Raw genomic sequence first — 24,672 nt, 5'->3', positions numbered from 1 at the left:
AAGCTATCTCAGACTGAATAGCTAGCAAGACCATCTCTTCAAGAAGCTAGTTTTAACTAACATGCTATATACGCTCAAGTACCAGAGCCCAAAACAGTCCAAAATCAGAATCAGAATACTGCTGGTATATAACAGTTTACCTGTAACTATTAGGACCAAATGAGAATCCTACACTTCTATTATCATGAAAGCTGATACTTGCTGTTTGTACATTGATCCAAGAATATATGCTACACAATCCTCCTAGCTAGCCAGTATCCACCAACATTAATTGCTGCAGGAATCTTGGACATCCCAGGTCTGCCCATAATTCAGCTGAGATCTGGTTTGCAGTTGAGTTGACATATTGAAAGGGATCAACTGTTTTCTGCTTGTCTTACTTTTGGTTTTAGAGGTTCTACAGTTAATGCCATTGATAGGCTTTCTGAGTTTTTGTATGTGGTGTTATGTACCTTTAACTACAACATGTAAAAATATTTTGCTTACTCCTGGAAATTGTTTTCTCCTTTGTTACAGATAGCTCGATGGCCTGAGCTGGAAGTCCTTGTAAACAAACTTGAGCAGATGGAAAATATAGTTTCTGTATCAAAGGGCCGATGTCTGCGTAGTGCAGCATTAGCCCCATCTTTTCAGGTAGACTTTCATTGACACCTACTTTAGACATTTGTGCTCTCGTTGCTTTCATGCATAGATATGTTAATACCCTACTTTAGACATTTATGCACTCTTTGCTTCTGTGCATAGATATGCAAGGCTATTGCAGTCTTTTCACAAAGTATAGACATGCAAGGCTATTGTTTGCCAAAATCATTCATTCAGAAAAATTCCCCTGCCACAATTTGTCATTCATAATTTCCAAATTCCCTGAAACATATTTTGGGATGCTTATGTTTGGTTATTATATAGTTTTCCCTTTTCTATGCATTTCTTGTGGAGCTGTAGGATCTAAATTTGAATCTTTGACTTATCTATCCATTTCTGACTGTCACCTGCAGGTCTTCTTGTCAACTCCTCAAGACAATGGCTACAAGCTTCTTGTACGCTTTGAAAAACAAATACAAGAGGTAAAATGAGTTCTTAGTTTGCTTTTTCCATCATTGTCAGAATGGTGCAAAATTCTAGACCATTATAGCTAATGGCATTCTTATCAGACATTTCAATGAGATTTTGAAAGAATCAGGATATTATTTAGAATAGATCTGAAGAAAGTGGAGGGCAGATAATATCATGTTGTGGAATTTTCAGATCACTGTTTTTGTCACATTGAAGTGATATATTGCCAAGTCAATATCTATTTGCTGGCTTGATAGAATGAAATATTCGTCGGGTAGGTTATACTTTTGTTCTATTCCACAAAAAGAGCCTTTTATAATTTCGAATTTGAATGCTCAATGGGCTAGAAACTGGCTGAAAGGGTACAATGGTGCTGTCAAGCTGGCCATAGTAGTGGCGCACCTCATGCAACAAGCTTGGAGGTGGGGGAACCTCTTGACTAAGGATGCTAAGTATTCATGAAGTCAAGAAATCAATAAACTCATGGTTTGTTGAGTTGAGTTTCTATTGGAGCTGGAGTCATCATCGGAACGTTTTCCATCTCTTTTCCTTTATGTTCTTTGTAAGTTGCTATGGCCAGCTTCATTTTTGGTATTAGTAATGCTCACTTGGGCATGAATACGGCTTTAGACTTTGGCAAGCTTTTCCTCTTAGCTTTTTTTGGCATAATCATGGTTTAGGTTGGATGCCTGTGGAAGGAGTTTCCTAGCTCTTCACCTTCTGTGCAATTTGTAGTTGTGGTTTATGGCAGAACTTGGTTTACAAAAGGGGACTTGTCTTCGGCTTTTGGAAGCCAAACGGTTTGGTTACCTTCATAGTACCCTAGGGCTTTCAGTAGCCTTTTAGGTGCCCATCTCGGTTTAGTGCTTCTTCTTCCTATTATATCTACTTCCTCGAGCAGTCTGCTTTGGGTGGCTCTTTGTCTGAGGTGTACTATTTTGTGGGCTGCTCTACTTTTGCTTCTGTGGTCTCTCTCTCTTAGTAGGTGGAGTAGAGACTTAGCTGAGGGTTATTCTTGATGGCTCTTTTAGCCTCTTTCCCAACTCTTGATTTCCCTTGTCTATTTCTTGGGTTGGGTTTTTGTATTGAGCTTTCCTGCTAGGTGGGACCACCATGACTGAAGACAGGTACTATTTTTGCACCTGGCAAGGATGGATACATCCTTCTCTTACAGTAAAGGTAAAATGGTGGTGTGGTTGGTTCATCTTTAGGTCTAGCTCTGTCAGCTAGACTAGTCTCACATTGGTCAACTTTCAATGTTGCAAAAGTCTAGCATGGCTAGGATATGCACCCCAATCTTGCCCTTCCTTTGGACTCGCTCGAATTTGATATAAGGTCCTCTTGTCCCACTAGTAGTTTGGATATAGCATCAAGATTGATAGGAGAGGTTTCCCAAGTTTCCATCTCCACACATATTGCCATTGTCATGTTGGCAAAGAACACTAGGCTATCATCCCAATCTGCATTTGGGGTCTTCCCAAGAGTACGTCATAGTCTATGCTCTTCATTGCTGCTAGATCACAAAGAACTGCACTTTTGCAATTTGCATTGGCCAATCCTTAAGTACTCCCATAGGTTTCACCTTTAGTCTACCTTTAGTCCATCAGCCTATTTAAGTTAAGGTGCACGTTCTATGTTGGTTGATTCCCCATGCTCTGAGTGCTTGGCTATTGACGCTTTGACTTTGTTAGAGATTTGGTCATTCCCAAGATGGGCACAAGCTGTGCCAGGACAGTCTAGGGAAGATTTTCCTGGTTTGGAGCAGGTCAGACAATTTTTAGTGGAGTCGCCAGCATTTATTGTGCAGTTAGGGCAGATTGGCAGGGCGGTGTCATGCCATTTTTGACATATTGTGTAAAAGCAAGATATGCTTTGTCTTGTGGAAGAGTTCATGCTTTGTTTACTGAATGATAAGTGACGAACTTCTTAGTTAGTGGACTTCTCTAACTCACTCATTGTCCTGATAATAGGAGTTAGTCAAGTGGAGTCTTGGGAGTTAATGACCATGTGGCTTTGAGTAGTGATTAATAGTCACTTAAGTGACTTGTTTTGTTGGCTATATGGTGGAGAATGAAGCGTGAGATCAAGAAGACCGTTCAACATAGATTTAGGGGCACCAACAGGACTAATTGGGTTGTTGCTATCCAACGTGCCCAAATGGTGAGGGCAATGGCATGCTAACTGGGATAGGATAAAAGGGAAAGGTTGGGGGAAAGAGCCAAAGAAAGTAAGAGGGCTAGAGGCTCATACATGGGAGAAGAGAGAGGAGAGTATTGGGAGTATTTTGGAATAGGAGAAAATAGGGGAAGAGAAGGCAGAAAGCTATACTTGAAGATCTTCATCTCTTACAAGGTATTTGAGGCCATCTCTCACTTGGTTCTTGGTCCCAAACATTGGGGGAGCCTTCCTTAATTATCAAAGAAGAGTTTTGATTGGTTTATGCTCTTCATGTGGATTGTTTTGGGAAGAATAGAGCAGCAAGCTGGAAATGAAGATTTGATGCTCAAATAGAGCTTCTCTTGAGTTTTGCCGCTTGATTTTTGCTCTCTACCTTTGGTAGACATAGTATAGATGACAAATATAGTTTCTCTTGGATTTGAGGCATCATCTATACCTTGTTTTGCTGTTGCAATAAAATTATAATTACTAGGCTGAAGTGCTTTTGAAGGCTTGTAGAGGGTATTTACAGGGATTTATGCATTCCTATTCATGTGGCTTGTCTACATTGGTGCCCCTTATCATCTTTCATCAGCAGATTGATGTATGCATGAGATTTTGGAGGTATTACCTACAACTTTTCAATTATGTTCAAGAGAGCTTATTCATGTCTTAGTGTGTATATTGAGCCATAGTCTCAATTTGTTTTGGGCTATTGTCCCAAGTGTGTGCATATGCCTTTGCCTTCAGCATATCTATTAGATCTATTAGATGTATTGCAAATTGATTGCTCTAGTGAGCCATATGAAATGAAGTCACTTGGTTTCACCTCTATCTGTCTCCATTAAATCTTCCAAATTCTAGATTCTCTTGCATTTGTCTTGTTCCATCTCTCAATCTCCCTACACCCTTCTGTCTCTTACCCATGTGGTAATAGCTATGGGGTTCTTTTTGGTTGATTAGTGGACTTCCCAATGCTTGGGCTGTAGTTATGGCTTTCTTGCTTCTCTGTTGTCTAGCTTCTATGCTAGTTGGGCTACTGTTGCTTGCCGTCCATGTTAGAGAGCAGATGCTATGTATGCTTTCCTATCTATGCACATAGTCTACTATTGTATACCTTACAGAGCCACTTGTATGGATGATGCTGTACAGGTATTTGGGCTTCTCCTAGAGCTTGACCATGGTAGGATCTTATGCCACTTACTGGTCTTGCATTGACTTGGATGCTACTATGTGGTCTGATGTATTGCAGAGTCATGTTTGCCATTATGGTTATGGGCTGATTTCATGGCTGAAGGATGGATTGATATCTTTCTTCTTTAGGAGCACAAGGTTTCCCCCACCTAGGCCAATAGGGTGGGGAAGATACTCCCAAGGAGATTATACACATATTGGGAGCACTCCATCGGTGCCAGTGATAGGAGTGGAGGAGTTTGCGTTTCTATTGGTCTCAATTTGTTGGTTTGTGTATGAGACCATAGGACAATTGTGGTAAGAAGGGTACTATGGATCAGGCCTGATATGGGAGATTCCTATCTTGGGGTCCTCAACATCTATGCTCCTATGAAGGTTCACACACCAACTTTTGGATGCAGGTTGCAACAAGGCTCCCCATCGTCGACTTTTGGATTGTTGCAAGTGACTTCAACAACCTAGAGACCCTAGAGGATCAACATGGCCACAGTAAAGTGCTTTAGGGCATGGCGGAGGAGGGGCGAGAGGCATGGGATGTCTTCCTTTGTGCAATAAGCGTATGAGATGCTCGGAGAGAGTCCAAGGGACCTTGCCTTCCACAAGTGAGATGGTTCATTGGAGTTTTATTGGGGTTATAGGCAGTTGGGTGACACCCTTTTGGAGCTACTGGACATGTTTTATGTTGGGAAGTGGGGGGTTGCTCCAAAGGAGGGCAACTTGGGTACCTGGTTGGGACCACTTTCTTGGATCATTGTCTGGTGCTACTCACATTGAAGATACCTGCCTTTGCACTGGACACTCACTCTTGTCGCATCCTAGATTCAACTTATGGAGATTGCTCCATGAGGCATCTCAGGATCCCACCTTGCACACGCAAGAGCTTAGAGCACTGACGGCCCTTGTAGGCTTAACGGATAGGCTAAAAAAGTTCTCCTTCTGCACATTAGTGGCATTTTAGGTGTACAAGGGGAACATGATGTGCAAAGAGTTCTTCCACACCCATCAACCATGCACCTGGGAGACCAAATTTGGAGGCTCGATGACCAATATGGGAGGGCCCGCTCTTGCCTAGAGGAGGTGATGGAGATTGGTACAATCTTCTATAGACAGCTTTTTCAGGAAGAGGCAACATCAAATAGGGTGCTCCAATATAGATAGCAAGTGTGGGAGTGCATCCCACCCATTGTGACCAAGGTGATGGGACAAGCCCTCCTTGTAGAACACTTTGGTGGACCCCTACATGCCTTGGAGTGAGTTTTGGGAATGGCACCTATGGATTTAAGAGAGCCGGTGCCTTAGTAAGGCGGGGTGGGACCTTGGAGAATGGCTTTGACCGACCAGTGTGGTTGCCAAGAAACCCAGGGCTTCTTGGAATACACGACATAGATTGGCAGGCATGTCTTAATGCAAGAAGACACAGATTTGGCATCCTCATGCAACAACCACTGAGCAAAACACATCACTGAGGCTTTCCATCGGATCTTCTGTTAACGCTTGTGGGATAGCTAGAGGCCATGGAAGGTGTCTTATTTTCTAGGCTACTGGCACATGGAGGCTTGGCAGTTGGGAGTTGGCTTGCTCGGATGCAACACAATGGAGTCTGCAAATGTTGTTCATTGTACCACTTGGAACCCCTAAGGCATTGCCTTTAGTCTTGTGAGGCAACATAGTTATTGTGGAGAGGAGCATGTTGCATTTTCCATTGGTGACACCTAGCCTAGGTTTTATATCCTAGGGAGGATTGTCTACTGGCATGTAGCTAGCTAGGGCCGGCCACTTATTGTATGAGACGGAGATGTATGATACCATTCTTCTCATCAAGGCAATTGCCTGTGCTGTGATCAATTTGGAAGCATTACCCATGTAGCAAGTATTGGAGCCGATAGCTAAGTGGTCGAAGGTATGGGAGATTATTTGAAGCCTCACAATTTGGCACATTTGAAAGGCATGCTTTCAGTTGGCTTTGGGCAGTAAGTGGCTAACCACGTATGAGACTCTAGCAGTGCTGTGGACTTGGACCATCCAATCCCTCTGCGACTGTTGGGACTAGGTGCAAGGTGACTCTCAAGCTTGCAAGTAGCTCGAATACCACTTCTTACGTACCTAGGGTGGCCATGATCCGCTCTTCACAATATAGGTAGGCAACCTTGTGAAGAAAACTGCTAGGGTTTGCACTGAGGACACACAGGGTGTACGACCAGCCAGGGCATCAGACAAAGGGTGCACGGCGGTTGCCTAGTGGCCTACCAAGACTACAGAGGCGACGGTGATCTTACGAAGGGAATCCAAGTAGTCACCCTAGAGAGGACAAGGTATCGAACAAAGGGTGCATGTCGGCTGCCCAGTGGCCTACCAAGCCCTACAAAGGCGGATGGAACTACATGAAACTTTTTTTTTTTTTAATAAGTGAGGTAAATTTTATGGGATGTGGCTGATTGAGTAATAGTGACCCAGAAGACCGGAGTAGGGAGGGTACGCCCAACACATCACAAAACAGAACAAGCTACCCTATCCACTCAGAGTGTTGATGACGAGAAAAAATAGGTGATGAGGTATCCACGGAATGGAGGATGGTGGTGTGGTGACATTTGCCGCCGGTGGAAATAGCTTAGGATTTGCTCAAGTGGTGCTCTGCACAATGAGATGCAAAGTATACTACATGCTTGCTCATGCAGCAGGTGCCACTTGGACAGTGTCCTTTATGGGAAAATTGTTCACTTCCCCAAGCGCCCTAGTACAAAGATGATGAAATCATGCAATGCAAAGGGTAAGGTACAACAGGGGGGAAGAAGCCGATGTCGAAGACAAAGTGTTGCATCCAATAGAATACCAAGGAGGATAGAAATCTCCCTCTCAACTTGGATGTAGATGCTGAAGAAGGAAGAGGAGCCTGGTGTTGGTCTTTGTATGGTGTTGAGAACCATAAGGAATGAAAGAAGAGAAAGTGGATGAAGCACCCTGCTAGAAGAGCAAGGTAGAAGTCACTGCCATGATAGCATTGAGAGAGATGTTGCACGATCTGTCTTGGGAGGGGAAACCGCCATGCTGGAAGAAGAGCAAGCACTCTTAGGATGATGAAACCATGAAAGGAACGGTGGGTATTCCCACGTCTTGAGCCCAAGTAGGACCAAAGCAATCTGCAAGTTAGCCCTACACTAAAAGACAAAACCTTGCAAAAGAGATGAGAATCTGCAAACACATAGGTTAGTGGTGAGATGCTTCAAAGCAAAACATAACAGAAAGAAAATCTAACTCAAAATAAATGCAATGAATGTGTATGTGTGTGTAAATGCAGTGGAAGACAAAATAATGGAAAAGCTAAGGACAATGAATTCTATGGGCCCGACTCTAAGAGTGCGAAAAATGAATCCTAGATTGACCTAGGGTATTTGAAAGGACCTAGAGACATGCGAGTCTAAGAAGGTGGCCACCATCACGTATTTCCAGTAGCAGGGCTCTCTGCCAAGGGGACGCTTGACGAGGTGGGGAGGAAGGTGAGATAGATGCATGAAGTGCAACGGGATTAGAACCTGCAGACCGATCAACCAATCCCTCAGGGGAAGTGAAAGAGATGGGTTGTTGAGGTTGTACTCGAGCCACATGTTGAGCAGCAACAACGGGTGCTGAAGGACAGATGAAGCAGGAGTGGAAGGCGTAGCCCCACTGGACTGTGCAATGGTCTGCTGAGGCGTTTTGGGTGGAAGACCTTGGGCCTTGGAGCGACACTCCTTGTCCACATGGCCTGCTCTCTGGCAATGTGTGCAAAACCGGTTTTTCTTAGGAAGTTGCTGCCAGATAGATCTAGATTCTTTGGTTCCAGCTGAGGAAGAGGAGTCACCCTTGGATTGGCTTGCCATCGCATATTGCGAGTTCTTGCCACTGGTGGTTTTCCCTTTCGAAAAAGAGGCAACCAACCCCCTCTGCTCTGAATAAGGCTGTGATGAGGATTTCTTGTAGACTTGATTATGCAGCCTTGCGTAATGCAAGAACTGGCACTCAAACTTGTAGAAGGTTGGCAATCGAGGTTGGGAGATGATGTGTTGAATGAAATCGAAGTACTTTTCGGGCAACTTATTCAAGAAAAATGTAACCTGATTGTCATCTGACTTGGAGAGCCAGTAGTGGCGAACTTGGCAAGTAACTGCCTATATTCAGCCAGCTTGACTTTCAGATCTCATCCCCTTTCTTAATAGAGAATTCTTGAAGCTCAAAGTCGAGATTGATGCATCAAGTACAATCATGAGCCACATAGTGGTCGAGAAGGTGACTCCAACACTTTGATGCGAGTGGGAAGTGCTGCAACTGAGAGTGAAACTCAGGAAGCAATCCCTACATCAACTCAACATTGGTTGTGGCTTGCGGGCTCTCCATTGACAGATGTAATCGGGGTGAGCTGCCGGCATAGGCTCTAGACCAATGATGAGGTTCCAAAGACCCTGAGACTCAAGCACTTGTTGCATGAAATTAGACCAAGTGGTAAAATTTGACCTGTGAAAACATGCCTTATCCGTCAAGGCATTCTTGGCCGTTGCAACAAGAATGGTAGTGCTTGGAGATGGATAGTGTGAAAAAGTGTATTGTGGGTAGGATGGGGGAGTGGAGTACACTTGGGAATGGGCCCCAGAGTGCCCACCAGGCATACGGGTAGTGTGCAAGGTGGATCCATAGGTAGGGATGGGCTAACTAGGCATGGGTATGGTAGCCACATGAGGAACCCAAGGAGATGGGACGGAAACACGAAAAGTAGAAGATGGGAATCCTTGCGTAGGTGTAACCCAAGGAGAGTGTCAAGATGCACCATAAGCTAAGGATGGAAACCCCTGCGTATGAGTGGTCATGGGAGATGTGAAGTTGGGGATAGTGAGGGGGATGCCCATCATAGTCAACCCAGGAGTTATGGGTGTGCTCATTTGCTGAAAGGTGAGAGGCACTATGTTAAAAGGTGGCATTCCCCCTAATGAAGTACCATGGTGCAAAGAGGTAGAGAATGGGGTGGAGAAGGAAAAGGCGCCAGGAGCGGAGATGGAAGAGCCAAATCCTAGGGTGTGTGATGCAGATGTGGAGTGTAATCCAAGGTTTTGGAAAGATGATGAGAGGTCATCAAGGTGTGATATAGAAGAGGGTGGAATGGGAGGGAAGTGGGAAGTGTGTGTGATATGCTCAAATGAAACAGAAGTTGTAGATGTACTTGAATTCCGTCTGCTTCGTGAGCCCCCTCTATTGAAGTTCACATACGCAAAGCCATCCAGATCCTGCACCTCAAAAGAAGAAACAGGTGAGGGTTTTGATTCATGCAACACAAAAGAATTGTACAAACCTGACTTTGGACTTGGCTGAGATAATGAAGATGGAATCGCTAGACGTTCCGAATGCCCTATGTCCTCCATGATTGGAGAGGTGGCCAGCCTCACCAACTGGTCCGAATGTGGTAGCAAAATTGGTAGGAGGGGTGTAAACATCACCGTACTTATTGCGATAGTACTCCTCAAAGTCCTCTGTCATGTTAGTGAAATCTGGTGAAGGTGGAGTGTCGTCCTTCTCACCGAGTCCATAATGCCATCTTAGGGCCTCCAATGATGGAGAAGCGTGATAAGCCATCATAAGAACTAGAGAAGAAGGTGTATGGGACATTGTGATTCGGTTACAAGTCGTATTGTGTGCCTCGCACAAAGACTAGCTCTCCACAATATCCGCAGGATGCTCTTTACAAGAGCACTGGCTCTGATACCATGTGAAGAAAACTGCTAGGGTTTGCACTGAGGACACACAAAGTGTACGACTATGATAGAAACACAAAGAGACAGACACAGACACAGAGAGCAAAACTCAAAGCCTAAACGAAAAACTCAAAACTCAAACCCTAAACGCAAAACTCAAAAACTCAAACACAAATAGAAGGGAGAGAGAGAGAACACAACCTTGAAGTGAATGAATGCTGTAAATGAATGTAAGAGTGTACAATGTGCTCAAGGGTAGAGCAATGTCGGAGTGTGACGTCCATTGGAGACGGATCCCAAGTTTGTAACCACCAGTTGAAGAGTGAAGAGAGAGGAAACTGTAAAATGCTGATACCAGGGCCTGCCAGAGACAAAGGCGATAGTTGCAGAGTGGGGAGATGACACTAGGCAGCTCCAGAAGGATGCAAATGCAGGCTATAGGATGTCGTTTGATGTTGGCGATGGCAGCTGGAGGCCAAACGTAGCCTGGGAGATGGCTCCTGATAGTGGGTGACAGCTGGAAGAAGGCGCAGGGCACTGCGAGGTTGGAGGGAGAGGTGGCAGCAGTCGCAAGGGCTGGACAGCCATGTGGAGGTAGACTGATGGGGCTGAAATCTACACTTGAGAGTCCGAAACTTGCACAGATGGAATGAATCTGAATGGGGGCAGCCTGTCTATTTATAGATGTGGAAGGGCGCCCCAAAAATTAGGGTTTCCATTGAACTCTCTCGAAGTGCTCCCCGTTTTAGGGTTTTTACTCTAAAAGGGCATTTTTTAGTATGTTTTGGGGCTGTTTAAGAGGCTAATCAGCAAGTAATGCATATTTTAACTCAACAAACCCCAGGAAGGTACTACTTTCCTCCTTCGCACCTTTAATCCCCCATTCTCCCTAGATCACCCTGAGAGGCTTGTATATATGATCCCAGCTTGACCTTATATCAGCTCCAGCTAGGCTATTGAGCACATGTACTTCATTGTAAAGTTTTATAAGTAATATAATTAGCCATTTTTTCTTGGAAAAATAAAAAAGACTCCAAGATGGCAGGCATCATCACCTGCCAAATGCAGCAATTCTCCCCATCTAGCTTTTGATAACATGGAAGAGCTAGTAAAACGGGGAACTTTTGGTCCATAATCGCTTGGAACTCCCCATCTATTTCGGATGACATGGCTTCTGATAATTTGCACAAAACAATGGCAGGCCCCTTGACTTTGAAAAGGCAGCCTGCTAGGGCTTCCTCTGCTTGTTCACTCACCTTAACTATGGGAGGCAACTAAAAAACATAACCTACTGTAAAAGGCTAAAAACACGACCTTTTCTCCTTCTTTGACAAAAAACAGCAAACTTCCTTCCTTTCCTGTGCATCTCTGCTTACTTCAGCCTTGTGTCAATGCACAGCCCTCCCACTCGCCCTCGAAGGCTGAAAACACAGTCATGCTGAAATCTCCTATTCAGGTCTGTCCATGATCAATTAGCTCTTTTAAGCTTCTTTGATACCATGTCAAAGTGCAGCGAATGTGGAAGTGTATGACTGGATTGAAAAGAAATGACATGAACATGGAGAGAGAGAGAGAGAGAGAGAGAGAGAATATTATGTTAAAGACTGCAGAGTATGAATGCTGAAGATTGACGAAGAATTTGTACAATGGGCTGTGCTAGACAATCAACTTTCTGGCACCATGCACCCCACTATAGTCGAGGCTCTTCACGTTCTAGGATGCAAGATGTAAACTCATGGATAGGGCTAGTAGTTGCCAAATAGCTCTTGTTTGGCATGGATGAAGCCGAGGAGGAAGAGGAATCGTGGGGCTTGTGCATTTGCTTTGCCATAGGCCTAGTGGGTGAACTCCATTCCCCCATGGTAGACCTGTGATGTACGAGGGGATAATAGACACTCCCGGTTGCACAACCAAGGCATCCATGAGCCACCCTGAGAGACGAGACTCTGTCATGTGATAGAGTTGTGTGGCTTGGGCAAGTGGCCACTCAATCACATCTATCAATAAGATCCACTGGGGGGGGGGGGGGGGCAGCTTGAAAGATGGTGTTGAGGTGTGAGACTTCAGCCGTGCACCAACAGTTGATGTCCATCCAACATCTCGGCCACTGCTATGCTAGTAGTGCTAGTCCTGCCTCTCCCAGCCACAAAGAGATATGGTTTGCTACTTCGTTCCTCATGACCTCATCCACGAGTGTTGTCAACCAAGCTTCTGAATCAGAAGATTGAATGAAGGTCTCGTTTGGCCCATCTAGAGGTGCAAGTAGGTGGGCTTTGCCACCCCTTAAATTGCAAACCACAAAGATCCCTACCTCTAGGGAAGCGGAAACTCTACATGTCCAGCCAGTCTCATGTGTGACCAGGGGCCACAATGAAAAAACTCCTATGTCATAAGCTGTGCTTGATGGGGGGAAGGTGCGAGGAGCTGGCACTATTGCGAAACTAGAGGCACTGTGTAGGGGGGAGATAGGTTGTAGACAAGGAGAGCTAGCAAGGTGTGGGGTCATCACCCCTCGTGGGGGGAGGCTACAGCTGGGGCAATGAGGCTAGTGAGGGACTAGGTAAAGGGGTGGTATGTGTCTGTATGTGGGGGGGGGGGTGGGAAGTAGATTGGTGGAGGTGGGGGGAGAAGGTGGTTGGTTGGTGTAGGAAGGGGAGGCTAGGGTGGAGAGTCCTACGAAGGGGGAAAATGAGGGGGGTGGGGGGACATAGGGAGAGCCCTGCTCTCCTGCGGGGTGGGGGGGATGTGGTGGTTGCTGAGGGGGGCCCTCTGACAGGGACCTAACTAACAGCTACTGGCTCTATGCTGACGAGGCTGGGGCTGTGGTACCAGTTGTGGCCAGTATCGTCTCCTCTCCCTCTAATGTTGCTAGAACCTCATGCATTCCTCGTCATCCACTTGTGCAACTGCCTGCTGAGTCACCCTCCCACCAAGTGAGTATACTCTGCAGCCTAGTGTCCAAAGCTGTGACATTGTAGGCACTAACTGGGTGCCCTGTGACAATGACCTGTTGTCTAAAGGTATGCTTGTCAACCTCAATCTCTAAAAGCTTTGGTATTTTCTTTGTATCTTCCACTGCCACTTGTACTTTCGGAACCCTTGCGACCATGATTACATTAGCAAAAGGGGGGAGGGACCGTGCCAAAGAGGCACCCAAAATCTGTTAGAAGTCGTTTCCTGGACAGCAGTATTGCAGCAGGCAGTACGGACAGTGCAGTCGATGCCACGTCAGCAGTTGCAGCCACATCAGCAGTCGGTCAGGTACAGCAGTCGGCCAGGACCCAGGTACAGCAGCAGCCGGACTGTTTTATGCAGTCAGCTGCATTGATTACAGCTGACCTGCTTCTGGTCATTTTTGGTGGTATTTTCTCTACTATTTATAGCAGTCCAGTCCAGCACTTGGATACATTCTGATCTTGAGATCTGACAGAGACAGACTGCAGAGATTGACAGCACCCGCAAAAACTACTAGAACAATGTTCCCTTTGGAGAAGAGACTGATCCAAGTCTGAAAGGTGCACCAAGAAATCATGTGATTTGAAGAGCACCCATCACGTCGCACAAGCCCCGCGCCCCCCCCCCCCCCCCGTTCGCCATTGCCTCCCCCCCTTCTGCCTGTGGCATGTTGCCCCTGCCTGGTCTAGCGCCTGCTCATACCCCCCTTGCAACAACTTCCCCTCTAGTAGCACAGCAATGTGATAGGTAGGTTCTCAGCAAGGACACGCAATGGAAACCGCTGGTGAGATGCTGGCACACTCAGTGAGTGCCCCCTAGTCAGACACCTTGCGCATCGTCCTTTCTGAGGAACGGCTTTTAGCTATCCGGGCCATAGAGTTGACACCCAGTCACCTTACTTTTTCCCGGACTGGCAGTAGAGCACTGCCAGCTTGTGGAGGACTTCGAACGGCTCTTTGGCACAATTCTTCCTGCCTCCTTCGCGGATGCAGTGACAGCCGTAGGAGTCCCAAAGGTATGAGTGGCTGTGAAAGACACAAAGAATATACCAAAGTTCCTGGAGATTGAGACAAAAGGTCACTCCTTTAGGCAACAAGTCATTGTGATTGGGCAACTGGGGCAGTGCCTGCATTGCCATGACTTTGGGCATCAAGCAGCAGATTGCATGCTTTTCGGAGTCAAGGCGGCTCCGCCGACAAGCCCACAGGTGGACGCTGATGGCTTCACATGGGTCTAGAGACGACAGAGAGGAAGATGGCAGGGGGGGCCGTTGCCAGCTTCTCAGACACAGCCTCGACAAGAGGGAGCACGAGGGTGAGCAACGCCCCCTCAGTAGAGCACCCTGCAGCCCCCCTTGCCTGCCCCACCCGGTAGGACCGCAGTCCCCCACATCTACCACCCGTGCCACAGACTACCTCAGCTGAGATCCCACAGCCCCCACACACACACCGCCATGTATTTTGGACCATCCCACCATCCCTCGATCCTCTTCCCCCCTAGCACCTCCCCTGCCAAGCACCCCCCCTAATCCGCACCTGGTTCAGGTGATCCCCCCCAGATCCACCCCCCCTCCTCCCACAAGAGCTGATGAGCCACACATGCCGACATCCTCCTCGTACCAACAGTTTTCACCCTTCCACACAGCTACTAGCTCATCTGCCCCTACCGCCTGCCACACTTTCCTGAGACAGGCATAGTTGTTGCCACAGGAGTTCTTCCGCAATGGGCCTGAAGGAAAGCAAAAATGCCCAAGTGGTGTGCGCAGCGAGAATGGAGTGTGTTCAGCAGTAGAGAGTGCAGAGAGAGTAGAGACTTGAGTTGGGTGTGTACGAGTGTGGCACAAACAAAGAATGAAAGAATGTATTTATGTTTTAGGGTACGGTACACATGTACAAGTAAAATATATACACGGGAAGTGTAGCGAAGGGCCTTTACACCCAACAACCTCCCACTTAAAGGTCATGAGCAAACCTTTAACCAACTCCCACTAGTCGAATGCAATGCTCATGCTGAGCCTTTGCAAGATTTTTTGTGAGAGCATTTGCAGGGTTATCTTGTGTTTTGATCTTAGTCAGTGTGACTAGACCATCATCTAGAACTTTTCTGATAAAGTGGTACCGTACATCAATATGTTTAGTACGTGCATGAAACATGGCATTCCTAGCCAAACATATAGCACTCTGGCTATCACATCCAAGTACAGGTGTTTTGGTGGGCAGCCCAAAATCCTTGACCAAGCGACCAAGCCAAACAGCTTCTTTCGAACCTTCAGTGGCTGAAATATATTCAGCCTCAGTGGTAGAAAGTGCTACTATCTTTTGCAATCTAGAGCACCAAGAAACTGCCCCACCAGTCAAGGTAAATATATACCCACTAGTAGACTTGCGAGTATCCAAGTCACCTGCCATGTCTGCATCACAATATGCAGATCTAATGTACCCTTTCCATAGCAAATACATTTTCTTTGTGTGCCCTTAAGGTATCGAAAGATGCATTTCATTGCCTCCCAATGTGCTTTGCCAGGGTTCGACATAAACATGCTCACAATTCCCACTGCATGAGCAATGTCAGGTCTAGTGGCAACCATAGCATACATGAGTGATCCACAAGCTGAAGCATAAGAAACACCCTTCATAGAGTTGGCTACCATGTCATCTTTTGGGCAATCAGCTTTGCTAAGCTTAAGGTATGGTGGTAATGGAATACCAAGTGACTTAGCATCTATCATAGAGAAATGATCAAGCTGTACGTTTCTTGTGAGAGAAATAAGAGCTTCTGCTCTCTATCTCTCATCACACGCATGCCCAAAATATGTTTAGCTGCACCCAAGTCCATGGAAAAGGCTGAATTCAGCTGTCTTTTCAATGCATTAACCTGGCTCTTATGCTTACCAACAATAAGCATATCATCCACATAAAGCACAAGGATAATAAGGCTTCCATCATCAGCCTTCTTTGTGTATAAGCAGTGATCTGCATTGCTTCTTTTAAACCCATGTGAGAGCATGAAGGCATCAAACTTCTTATACCACTGTCTAGGAGCCTGTTTTAAACCATACAAGCTTCTCTTAAGCTTGCACACCAAATGCTCCTTTCCTGGCATAACAAAGCCCTCTGGCTGTTTCATATACAGCTCTTCTTTTAAATCACCATGCAGGAATGCAATTCTAACATCCATCTGATCAAGTTCAAGATCCATAGATGCAACAATAGCAAACAATACCCGAAGAGTGGTCATTTTGACAATAGGTGAAAAAACTTCCTGAAAGTGAATCCCCTCTTTCTGAGTATAACCTTTAGCCACAAGCCTGGCTTTGTATTTGGGTTTGCCATCTACACATTTGATTTTGTAGACCCACTTGTTAGGAATAGCTTTCCTATCTTTGGGCAATGAAACCAAATCCCAAGTATCATTCTGATACAATGACTTCATTTCTTCATGCATAGCTTGCTCCCACTTTTTCTTTAACTCACATGACAATGCCTCTTTATATGTAAGGTTCACCCTCATTTGTGAGTAAAATGCAGTCCAAAGAGGGATCAAACCTTTGTATGGGTCTCCTGACACGTGTAGACCTTCTCACCCAATGATCTGTGTTATCAAGCAATGGATCTACATCCAAAGGAATGTCAATGACCTCATTATTTGGCTGCTGAACTGCATTTTCAGGTTGCTGTAATAAAATTTCAGGCTGCTGTAATTGATGTTCAGCATGCTGATTTTGTTGCTCAAACTGATTTTCAGCATCCCTTTGCTGCCCATTTGCATCTGGCTCAATAATGACACGCTGTTTATCATAATCAGCATCAGATGGAGCTGAATTTTCAGTGGCTGATGGCTGTTTAAGTGGCTGATCATGTTGAAATTTCACTTTCCTTTTGTCTACATCACTAGATGTGGCATTTTTTAGCAGCTTTGATTCATTAAATACCACATCTCGGCTGCGTAGCACCTTTTTCATGCTTGGAACCCAAACTCTATAACCCATTTCACCATCATCTCCATAACCCATATAAATGCCTTTGAGGGATTTCATGTCAAGTTTGGTTCTGCTATCAACAGGCACATGTACATAGCATTCGCAGCCAAAGACCCTTAAGTGGTCATATGAAGCAGGTTTGCCAGACCAAACCTCTTCAGGGATGCCACTATCAAGTGCACGATGTGGAGATCGGTTGCAAATATGCACTGCGGTTTTAAGTGCGTCTCCCCAAAACAATTACGGGAGATTAGCTGTGGATAGCATGCACCGGATCTTCTCACATAAAGTGCGATTCATTCGCTCAGCCACACCATTAGATGACGGATTATAAGGGGCTGTAAGCTCTCGTTTAATCCCATTTTCATCACAAAAACTATTAAATTGTTTAGATACGCACTCTCCCCCATTATCTGTTCTTATGCATTTCAGTTTTAAGCCCTTTTGAGTACTAACAAATGCATAAAACCTTTTAAAAGCATCCAATGCCTCACTTTTCTGCTTAAGCAAATAAACCCATAGCTTTCTAGAGTGGTCATCAATAAAAGACACAAAATAATGGAAACCACTATGAGTTTTTATTGGCATGGTACATACATCGGAATGGACTAAATCCAAGATACATGCCTTCCTAGAGGCTCCATGAGAGTATGAACTCTTTACATGTTTTCCAAAGACACAGTCATCACAAAAGTCAAGCTTTGAGTTTTTCACATCAACTCTTCCAAGTGTCCAAGACGCTTATGCCATAGCTCCATGTGTGACTGTACTTCTGCAACTGCAACAAACTTTCCAGGAAGTGCCTTGCAATGAAGATAATACAAAGTTTCCTTTTTACCACCTCTAGTGACCAGCATAGATCCTTTCTGTATTTTCCATATTCCACCACCAAAGGTAGTGTAGTAATCCCTGCTATCTAACTGCCCAACAGAAAGCAAGCTCTTCTTAATGCCAGGTACATACCTAACATCATGAAGAATCAATTCCTGGCCATTTTCAAGAGCCAGGTGTATGGTGCCCACTCCTTCAATATGACATGCATGATTATTCCCTAGGTAAACTTTCCCAAGATTACCTGCTGTATAAGTAGAAAAACACTCCAGAGACGGAGTTACATGAAATGAGGCACCACTATCAACAATCCACGATTGTGATAAACCATCATGAGCAGATAACAAGGCATCTATCACATCCCTTTTAGTGATATACATGTCTTCCACTGTCATAGCATGTGGATCTGAAGATGCAACCAACAAATCAACATCTTTATCTTCTTCTATCTCCTCAATGACAACACTAGATACCATATTTGCCTTTTCTGTTTCTTTAGGGGTAGAGTTGCTATCCTTCTCATTCTTTTTGCCTTTTGCATTAGCCTGCTTCTTGCGTTCTTGCTCCTTCTTATAGTACCTGCAATCGGGCTTTTTATGCCCTTTGCGTCCACACTGATAGCAAGTGACATCTTGCTGTTTTTCTTTGATTTTGCTGCGATTTTTATGCTTATTTGCAGCATTTGACTTCTCTTCAATATGTCCTCTAATATTATAGGCTGATCGATTGTTTTCCCCACTAGACTTGCGTCTAATCTCCTCATTGAGGATAGAACCACGTACACCATCAAATGTCAAGTTGGGGTTGCTGCTCAATGACACAACCAATGCTTCCCATGAATCTGGCAAAGTCATGATCAAGAAGATAGCCTTTAGCTTAGGATCAAAAGCCGGCAAGCCTGCATCCTGTAACCGACTCAAAATACCTGTAAATGCAGCCAAATGCTCTGAGGCGGGCTTAGACTCATCAAGCTTTAAGTTGACTAACTTTCGCATGAGATGGACCTGATTAACAGGAGTAGAATTCTCATATATAGCCTTGAGTTTCTCCCAAACTGCATATGCACTGTTGAGTCCCTTGATATCAACCAAGATATCATCAGTAACTGCCATTTTGATGTAAGTAATGGCTTTTTATTCATTTTAGCCCAATCTTCATCTGACAAAGCAGCAAGTTTTTGTTCTGCCAAAGCATCTTCACAATCCTTCAGAAAAAGGATACCTTGCATAGGATCTTTCCAAAGATCAAAGCCATTGCCATCAAATTTGCGAATCTCAAAAAGATTCTTTGTGTTAGCAGTGGATGCACTTCCAGCCATTTTTCAGCAATAAATTTCTGCAATAGAATGCTGAATGCAATCAGCCAATAGCAAGGTTGCTGTATATAACAGCAAATACACAAACTTGCACTTCAAAGTGTGCCCAAGAAGTAGATATTTTGCTGTAATTTCAGTCCAAAGGGCTGATTACACCATATACACAAAGCAAATCTGATACATATGCATACAAGACAGCTCCCACTTCAATAATACATCACTGTAATGCCCAAATGCAATAACCCGGGTGCTGTATGTGCCACTGTTTCACTGTACAATGAGCATTCAGCAATACATGTACCAAGAGAAGCTGCCTTTTCATAACATTTGATACATCCCAAGTCCAAATTTCTCCCACTTAGCAGTGAATTTGCTGTAATTCCACTGTCAAAGCACAAATCGGCTCAAAATACATCACTAATGTGAAAAGCCCCAAATTTCCTGGAATAAATCTGCCCCAATTGCATTAATACATGTTCCCGAGAGCATAAAACGAGCAAATTCAGCAAAATTTCATAAAATTTTGCAAAAGCCCCAAATTTTCTGGGTCCAAGTGTGCACGAATGTCAACCAATCTGACTTAGCTGAGCAAAATTTCACCAATACAGCAAAAGGCCCAAATTTTATGGGTCCAATGTTGAGAAATTTTACTCAAACGAGCAAAGTTTCACCAAATTTGGCGAAATCCCCAATTTATATGCGCACAATGTTTGCAATTTTGACGCAGATGTCTGTATTATGCATGAACGGCACTAAATCTGAAAAGGCCCAAATTTTCTGGCTCAAATCTGCACAAATCTGAGAACTGTGCTTACGCGTGCGAACCCGGGCCTGCTTTAATGTGACAAGTCACAAAAAATTGCAAAAATGAATGTTGTGACCTGTCGACTGATCACGCTGATCAGAAACGAATTGCCACCTAACCACGCTGACCACGTCAGCTGTCGCTTGACTGTCGCTGAGCAGATTTGGCTGTCGCCCCTGTCCACTCTGACTTGTTTCTGACCTAGCGACTGTGTGTCCAGCTGTCGCCTGTGTAAAACGTGACCTGAACACTGTCGCCTGACTGTCCTGAATAGAAACGTGACCTGGAAAGATGACGACCTGACCTGTGTTGACCTGGAATGGCTGCGCCTGACCTGTCTGGTTACAGACTGAGCAAAAACGAGCCTGTAGCAATGTTGCCTGTTTCGTGCGTGCTCTCACCTGACCAGCAGAGATGACGACTTGCTGATTTCTCATGAGCAAAGCGCTGGCGATGTCTCGCACAAGCTCCGGGAAGCGCACACACCTTAGCCGAAGCTCTGATATCAGTTTGAAGGAAAGCGAAAATGCCCAAGTAGTGTGCGCAGCGAGAATGGAGTATGTTCAACAGTAGAGAGTGCAGAGAGAGTAGAGACTTGAGTTGGGTGTGTACCAGTGTGGCACACACAAAGAATGAAATAATGTATTTATGTTTTAGGGTACGGTACATTTACACCCGCAAGAGTGCGGTCACATGTACAAGTAAAATATATACACGGGAAGTGTAGTGAAGGGCCTTTACACCCAACAGGGCCCTAATCCTACTTGAGACTTGCGGAGCGCGGAGAGTTTCCACTACCTCTAGAGGTGGGGATCTTTGTGGTTCGTAAGTCAAGGAGGGGCAAGGTCCATCTACTAGCACTGCTGGATGGACCAAACTATGCTTTTTTCCTTCAGTCCTCTCATTCAGGGGATTGGACAATGACACAGATAGAGGAGTTGAAGAGTCAAGTGGCGGACTACATCTCCCAGTGGATGGGAGAAGTAGGACTAGCATTGTTTGCATAGTAGTGGCCTCATTGCATGATGGACATTAACTGGTGGGCTGGTGCCGAGGTCCCACACTTGAGCATTATCTTCCGAGCCCCTTCATAGTGAAGAGATCCGAGGGATGTGATTGAGTGGCCCCTGGCACAGGCAGCCCGGTTCTACCAATGTACAGAGTTACGACTCTCAGCATGGCTGATAGATATATTGATAGTATCACCTAGAGCATCTATCACCCCTATGGTCCGTCTGAGGGCTACCATGGGGGACTGGAGTTCGCAATCCAAACCCGCAGCAAAGTGTACTTGCATGCCCCACAGTTTCTCCTCCTCATCAACAGCCTCCACACTGAACAGGTGCTTGTTCGGTCGGTCAATCACAGGTTTTCCCATGAGCATACACCTTGCATCTTGGAATGTGAATAGCCTCCACTACAGTGGGGCATGTGATTCTAGGAAGTTGATTGTTTGGCAGGAGCTACAGCCTGCCCTTGCCGGACGGATCGACATCTTACTTCTACAAGAGCACAAGCTCGCTTCCATGCAGGCCGAGCAGATAGGGAAGATACTCCCGGGCAACTCGTATACTTACTGGGAGTACGCTATAGGCACCCACAGCAGGAGTGGAGGCGTATGTACCTCTATTGGCCGGAGTCTTATCGCCTGTGTACAAGACCACGGGACGATAGTGGCATGGAGGGTTCTATGGATCATATTGGATATTGGGGACTCGTGCCTTGGAGTCCTCAATGTCTATGTCCCTACGGAGGTTAGGGCATGCAGCAAGTTCTGGGTGGAGATTGCGGATAGACTCCCAAAGGTGGACTCCTGAATCGTTGGAGCAGACTTGAACAACCTAGAGGCTTTGGAGGACAAATAGGGTAGAGGCAAAAACTACCAGGACATGGCCGGGGAGGAGCAAGAGGCATGGGAGGTCTTTCTACTGGCAGTAGAAGCATGCGATGCCTGGAGAGACCCGTCCTTCCACAAGAGGGAGAGGTCTTTAGACTTCTCTTGGGAATACAGGCAACTAGATGGAGTCCTATTGGAGCAATTGGACAGGTTATATATGGGAGAGTGGGAAGACTCTCATGGAGGACAGATTGGACAGTTGGTGGCCACCACGTTGTCCAATCATTGCCTGGTTCTCCTGACACTAGATCCCCCAGCATCTGCCCTAGACACATGATCCTGTTGGATCCCTGACTCGATCTATAGAAGGAAGGAGGTGACGAGACAAATAGAGCAGATTTGGACTAGGGAGTGGGGTGGGAGGGACCGGATTACAGAGGAGGTTGCTGAGATCCTAGCCGAGTCGAGTAGAATCTGCCAAGAGCTAGCCATACAGGCCAGGCAACAAAGCTGGGAGGAGGAAAGAGCACTCCGGTAGGACCTTGCGGCCACGCAGAGATTATTATAGGAGGCACTAGGGGATCCCACCCTCCATGCACAGGAGGTGCGCGCACGAGCAGCCATTGCTGGTCTAGAGGAGAGGCGCTCAGAGTTCTCTTTTTGCACCTGAGGAGCTTTCTGGGCGTTGAAGGGAAACACAATGTGTAGGGAGTTTTCCCAGGTGCACCAGCCTCCACCTCAGGAGAGCAGATACGCAGCCTTCGAGACCAGTACGGGAGGACTCGCTCTAGCCTAGACGATGTGATGAAGATTGCCACCGACTACTACAGACGCCTTTTCCAGTAGGAGATAGCCTTAGCTAGAGGATAGCGATGTAGGCAGCAAGTCTAGGATCACATCCCATCCCTCGTCATAGAGGAGATGGGACGCTCCCCCCTAGCCCTCTTCACAAAGGAGCTAGAGGAGGCTTTCGATACACAGGACACGCAAAAATGCTCGGGAGAGGATGGCCTCTCTAAGGCCTTCTTAACTACTTACTGGGAAGTGGTGAAGGACCCCCTATTGATGGCCTTCCAAGAGATTTTCACTTCAGGACAGATGCCAGGGAGCTTTTCAGCAGGCCTTATTAGTCTTCTCCCCAAAGGGGGAGACCGGTTGGAGCTTTCCCAGTGGAGACCGATCACCTTATTGTCAGTGGCCTATAAGGCACTGGCAAAGATGATTGGTAGGCGACTACGCCCTGTGCTTCTAGATATCATCCATGACACACAGACAGGCTTTGTCCAGGATAGGAGCATCCTCGACAATGTATTCACCTTCTTTGAGGTGATAGAGTGGGTTAGCACACTGGGCAGAAATTGGCTGTACTACTTTTGGATTTTGAGAAAGCTCATGATAGGGTGGAGTAGGATTTCCTAGAGGGCACCATGGTGAGGTTGGATCTCCCCTAGGCTTGGATTTGCGGGGTCTCCGCACTTTACAGATCAGCCACCGACAGGTTCTCATAGGTGGTAGGCGAGGGGAGGAGTTTCGGCTGGAGAAATCGTTCCGGCTGCCCCCTGGCCCCACCAGCAGGTTCTCATAGGTGGTAGGCGAGGGGAGGAGTTTCGGCTGGAGAAATCGTTCTGGCTACCCCCTGGCCCCATACCTGTTCCTACTCTTTGCACATGCAATATCTCACTTCCTCAGGTCACGTGCGAGGGGATTACGCGAACTTCGACTTCCAGTGAGAGAGGAGACCGAGTTGTTAGACTCAGAGTATGCAAACGATATGGCACTCTACATAGAGGACGATGAGTTGATGCTGGAGACAGTGAGGGTAGCTCTTGAGGTGTTCTGTTCTGCAAAGGGAGCGAAAATCAAATGGTGAAAGTTGGTTGGTTTCCTCACAGACCCGGACTCTTTCACGGAGTGGGGCATCCACCTGGGATTTAGATGGGTGAGTAGAGGGCAACAGACCATTTGGTACCTAGGGTTCCAGGTGGGATTCGACATCACTCCCGCCCAGCAGTTTCTTCTAGTCCTCGATTCTATTTGAAGGAAGCTGACCTACTAGAGCACGGTTCGCCTCTCACTAGCTAGCCGAGCCCTGGTGGTTAACTTGGTCCTTCTAGCGACGGCTTGGCACATCGCCTCGTGTTGGTGTTTCTGATCATCTTGAGTAGTGCAGCTTCGCCGCCTAGTGCGGAATCTCCTTTGGTCCGGGTCAGGTGGCTCCAAGGATTCCAAGGCCAAGATGGTGTAGGCGACCATCATACGACATCGGTCAGAGTGAGGACTTGGGATCATAGACTGAGAGCATCAGAGGATGGCCCTCTTGGGCAAGCTAGTTGTCCGCGGCCTCACACTGGGAGGGCAGACCTAGAAGGTCCTATTGCAGGAGGGTCTCCAGGATTGTAGATTGAGGCTTGGCGGTGAGTGGAGGCCGTCCCTAAGATGGATCTTCATGTCAGCCCAGATCACCTTCCCTAGATTACCTTTCCTACTCAGCTTGCTCCGTGTGTGGCAAGGCCTCCGTTAGGCCCTAATCCAGAGCCCCCAAGGCTGCCAGGAGGAGATAGACCGTCAGCCAGTGATTTGGAACCCCTAGGTTAGGGATTGAGAAGGGGCACAGATTGGCGAGTGCCGCCACATCCAGTGGGCTGGTTGGAAGGCTGGCCCGGCTTGTACCATCAAAACATGGCGGGAGGTGTACAGGATGGTGGACAAGGAGGTGCTGCAACAAGTATCAGGCTGCCAAAGAGGGGTGGATTTGAGGAGAAGTAAGATAGATGCAACAATAACTCAAGAGTGTCTTGCTCCCCTGATACGAGAGTCGATAGAGCCCTA

The 24,672-nt window shown here is 46.3% G+C and overlaps 1 protein-coding gene across 2 annotated transcripts in view; it reads left to right on the top strand.

Moving 5' to 3' along the window:
- LOC148039064 (Nucleic acid-binding, OB-fold-like protein) overlaps nt 1-24,672 on the top strand; it is a 105,778-nt gene that overhangs the window by 63,992 nt on the left and 17,114 nt on the right. For both annotated transcript variants that reach the window (XM_087674951.1, XM_087674952.1), the window contains exons 11-12: nt 517-633; nt 996-1,064. In XM_087674951.1, the coding sequence (XP_087531077.1) occupies nt 517-633; nt 996-1,064 (186 nt within the window). The remainder of the gene's footprint in view (nt 1-516; nt 634-995; nt 1,065-24,672) is intronic.

This window comes from Lygodium microphyllum, chromosome 3 (genome assembly GCF_053477565.2).
Source record: "Lygodium microphyllum isolate KBCC chromosome 3, Lygodium_microphyllum_v1.1.10, whole genome shotgun sequence".
NCBI lineage: Eukaryota > Viridiplantae > Streptophyta > Polypodiopsida > Schizaeales > Lygodiaceae > Lygodium > Lygodium microphyllum.
Note: the sequence above shows the minus strand (reverse complement) of the source record. Positions and strands in the feature narration are given on the sequence as shown.